The sequence below is a fragment of the Lolium perenne genome, chromosome 2 (genome assembly GCF_019359855.2).
Source record: "Lolium perenne isolate Kyuss_39 chromosome 2, Kyuss_2.0, whole genome shotgun sequence".
Taxonomy (NCBI): domain Eukaryota; kingdom Viridiplantae; phylum Streptophyta; class Magnoliopsida; order Poales; family Poaceae; genus Lolium; species Lolium perenne.
Genome location: NC_067245.2, coordinates 166,633,577 through 166,637,572, shown reverse-complemented (window position 1 = coordinate 166,637,572; position 3,996 = coordinate 166,633,577). Strand labels below are relative to the sequence as shown.

At 54.9% G+C, this 3,996-nt stretch overlaps 1 protein-coding gene across 1 annotated transcript; it reads left to right on the top strand.

The window, feature by feature from the left end:
- Positions 1-996: 996 nt before the first annotated feature.
- LOC127333824 (glycosyltransferase BC10) lies at positions 997-3,590 on the top strand. Its single transcript, XM_051360260.2, has 2 exons — positions 997-2,260; positions 3,188-3,590. The coding sequence occupies exon 1, from the start codon at positions 1,143-1,145 to the stop codon at positions 2,232-2,234; it is 1,092 nt and encodes a 363-aa protein (XP_051216220.1). The 5' UTR covers positions 997-1,142; the 3' UTR covers positions 2,235-2,260; positions 3,188-3,590.
- The last annotated feature ends 406 nt before the right edge of the window (positions 3,591-3,996 follow it).

The following is a 3,996-nucleotide window of genomic DNA, read 5'->3' as shown; positions in this document are numbered from 1 at the left end:
GTGTTTGACGCCGACTACTTCGCCGGCGACGTGACTCATTCGCCGAAGGAATTTCGGCGTCGGTTTAGGATAAACAAGGATCTGTTCATGAAGATTGTCTACGGCGTTAGAGAGTACGACGACTACTTCATGATTAAGCAAGATTGCTCATGTTTGTGGGGCTTCACCTCAATCTAGTATACTGCTGCAATGTGCCTTGCCTACATATCTCCTCCAGATACAACCAATGGCTATCTACGGATGGCGGAGTCGACATGTTCACAGACTCTCTACAGGTTTGCCGAGCTGTCATAGCGGTGTTTGGTAAAGACTATTTGAGAGCACCAGGAACAGACATACCTGGCCATGGGCAGCCCGGCCCGAGCGGCCCGGCCTGACCCGGCCCGAAAAACTCGGGCTTGGGCCGAGAATTGTTGGCCCGACACCCGGACCGTGCCGGGCCTGGGTAGCCCGAAAACTGAGTTTAACACTACGGCCCGGCCCGCTGGACGAAAACACTTTCCTGGAGAAAAGCGGCACTGACGGCTCTCAGACTTGGCAACTGGCCCGGATCGGATTCTCCACTAGGAGGCGGCTCGCGAATGCCCGATTGATTACCAAACCGCACTACTGGACAAGCATCTTGGCACACGCACTCCTAAGGAACCCCGAATCCAACGGCCCACATTCATCCTTACCCATCGTACTCGACCGACAGCCGTCCATCTCTCGCGGGCTCCACCTGAAACCAAACCCCTCCGCTCCACGCTGACTGCCGCGGTGACCCCACCCTTGGTCGAGCCCGCATGTCACCGAAGCAAAAAAATAGCCGTGCCCTGCCGCAGCCGCTCTTGATATTCCTGCCACGTCAGTGTCCGGCTGGCCCCACCGAGCTGAGAGTGAAAAGGGCAGCAGGGGGGAAAGCGAGAGCAGCAGAGGAGAGGCGGACGCGAGACGGGACTAGCGCCACTCCATTCCACTTCCATCCATCTCTTCCCTTCCCTTCCTTCCCTGCTACTGCTATCATCCGGACTTTCCCAACGCAAATCCACTGATTTCGTTCCCCGGGATGAGATTTTCGCCCCGGATTTGAGCGATTCGATTCGATCCGTCCCGACCGTATTAATTTCGACTGATTTGCTGCGGGATTAGCGGCGCTCGCCATGACGCCCATGGTGGTCTCCCTCCTGCTCTTCGCCTCCCTCACCGCGCTGCTCCTCATGGCCCCGCGCGTCTCGCCGCCGCCCCTGCTCGTCCGGCCCGACGACAAGCCGCCCGCCTCCGCGGGGGTGGCTGCTGCCGTCGCGGCGAGCGGAGGAGGCGCAGCCGGTGTCGGGGAGGGAGCGGAGGACCTCGCCCTGTTCCGCCGCGTGACGCTGGACGCCGGCGAGGGCTCCGCTGTCGCCGCAGCCCCCAAGGTGGCCTTCCTCTTCCTCACCAACTCCGACCTCACCTTCGCGCCGCTCTGGGAGCGCTTCTTCGCGGGCCACGCGCACCGCTTCAACGTCTACGTGCACGCCGACCCGGCCGCAACCCTCCTCCTCCCCCCCACCCCCTCCTTCCGGGGCCGCTTCGTGGCGGCCAAGCCCACGCGCCGCGGGGACCCGAGCCTCATCGCGGCGGCGCGGCGCCTGCTCGCCGCCGCGCTGCTCGACGACGCCGCCAACGCCTACTTCGCGCTGCTCTCGCAGCACTGCGTCCCGCTCCGCGCCTTCCCGCGCCTCTACGCCACCCTCTTCCCCCCCGCCGCGCCGCACCACCACCGCCTCCCGAGCTACATCGAGGTGCTCGCGGGCGAGCCGCAGATGCCCGCGCGCTACGTCGCGCGCGGGGACGACGCCATGCTCCCCGAGGTGCCCTTCGAACGATTCCGCGTCGGCTCCCAGTTCTTCACCCTCGCGCGCCGCCACGCGGTACTCGTCGTCCGCGAGCGCAGGCTCTGGCGCAAGTTCCGGGAGCCCTGCCTGCCGGAGGCGCGGGACGCGTGCTACCCGGAGGAGCACTACTTCCCCACGCTGCTCGACATGGCCGACCCCGCCGGCCTCGCGCGCTACACGCTCACCAGCGTCAACTGGACCGGCCGCGTCGACGGCCACCCGCATACCTACGCTGCGCCAGAGGTGTCGCCACGGCTCATCGCCGAGCTGCGCCGATCCAATAGCTCCACGCACGAGCACATGTTCGCGCGCAAGTTCGCGCCCGACTGTCTTGCCCCGCTCATGGACATCGCCGACACTGTCATCTTCAAGGATTGATAGTGCAACATAGCTGAACGCACGAGGTATGATCTACCACCTGATTTCTTTCACTAGCAGAAGTTTCAACGGTTCTAGGATTGTTACTCTGCTTCTTGGTCATGTTTCTGTGTGCCATCTTCATCACAAAATTGAAACCACTAGCTAGATTATCCAAACCTATTCGGAGATGTCAATTCCACTCCCCATATTAAACTGAGATGATGCCACGTTTCATAGACGTCATCATAACTGAAGAACGCCGAATGCTAGTTTGCATCTTCTAGTATGTCCTCCTGTTTTGCTCCGCGTCATATGTAAACATGTTGCGATCTGCGACGCCTCAATCAGTCTTTGAAGCTCGCCAAAACCACACACGACCTCCTTTCGACGGCAGAGATCATGCTCGACAGTGATGTCTTGAGACCCCCGGAGTGAAAGTCTTGAACAACTAATGTAAGCGCATGGTGCTGCTAGTTCTACGCATTGTCTTTGCCTTTGACTACTGTCTCTTTGGATTACTGTTGTTGAAACATTTCTTTTACTGTAGTAAAAGTTTCAGAGATTATAGGATTATTACTTCTTGGTCATGTTGGCCATGACAAATTTGCAAATTAAACCTTATTTCATAGACTGAAGAACACCTGAACACTATACTTTGCAAACTCCAATCTGTTTTTGTTTGGCTCGATGCCTCAATCAGTCTTTGCATCTTACCAAAACTGCACACGAACTCCTGACTCCTGTCGATCGATGAGATCATCCGTGTACGTGTCAGTACACGACAGTGATATTTTCAAACCCCAGGACTCAAGTGTTGGACGACTGTAATGCAGTGTGCTGCTTGTGCTACACATTGTCTTCGCCTTTGACTGCTTTCTCATAGAAGATCTTGTGTTGTTGGTTTGTTTCATACTGAATTTTATGGGCTAAATCTAACTACTCCTGACTAAGAAACCTCATCACTTCTGCAGGTCTATCTGTTGGCTCGCGCGTGCGACGACGAAAGCAGTGTCTTTCACTAGCATCTTCGCAGTTTCAGACTGTCTTCCTCTGTGTTCTTCTCCCCCTGTACTCCCTTTGTAGAATTTAGCGGCAACAACCTAATGCGAAGCGGCAGGTGTTGCGTCTGATCATCCATCCATGTAGTCTGTTCGTAGTACCACGTACGGCTGCCCAAGGCTGCTGTTCTGAAATAGATAAAAGCGATGGATGATGAGTGTGTGGTGTTCAGGTGAAGCAGAAAGAAACCTCTTGTACATAACCGAGGGTTGAAATAATCATTCTGCATCCTAGCACCAGCTTGTGTACTACTCAAACATGTCTTGTGTGACAGTACTTGTGTGTATGCAGTGTGCCGGTGTTTTCTTGTCAGAATCAGATAAGCTGGTAATTTATATGTGATGTTTGGGAGGTGCTTAACCACATGTTAACCTGAGGAGTACTATGCAGGTGCCAGAGGTCATTTCTCGTAGCTGGTTCCTGGCGCATCTCGAGGCAGGCACAAATTAACAAGTGAAACTATTCGTAAATAACCACCGTGTAAACATTGTTGCTGTCCAAATTGCTTTGAAAACTGGAAGCTTTATTGTTCACCGTCTCTACTGTCTTCTACCTTGTCTATTTCAGCACAGTATTCTCTCCGTCTCATGAAAGTATAGTACTCCCTCCCTGTCTCATGAAACATGTTGGAGGTTTGTTAAAATTTAAATTTGTTTGATATTGTTAATTCCAAATCGATCCAATTTCACACCACAAAATTAAAGTTTTCTCTGAGCTTAAG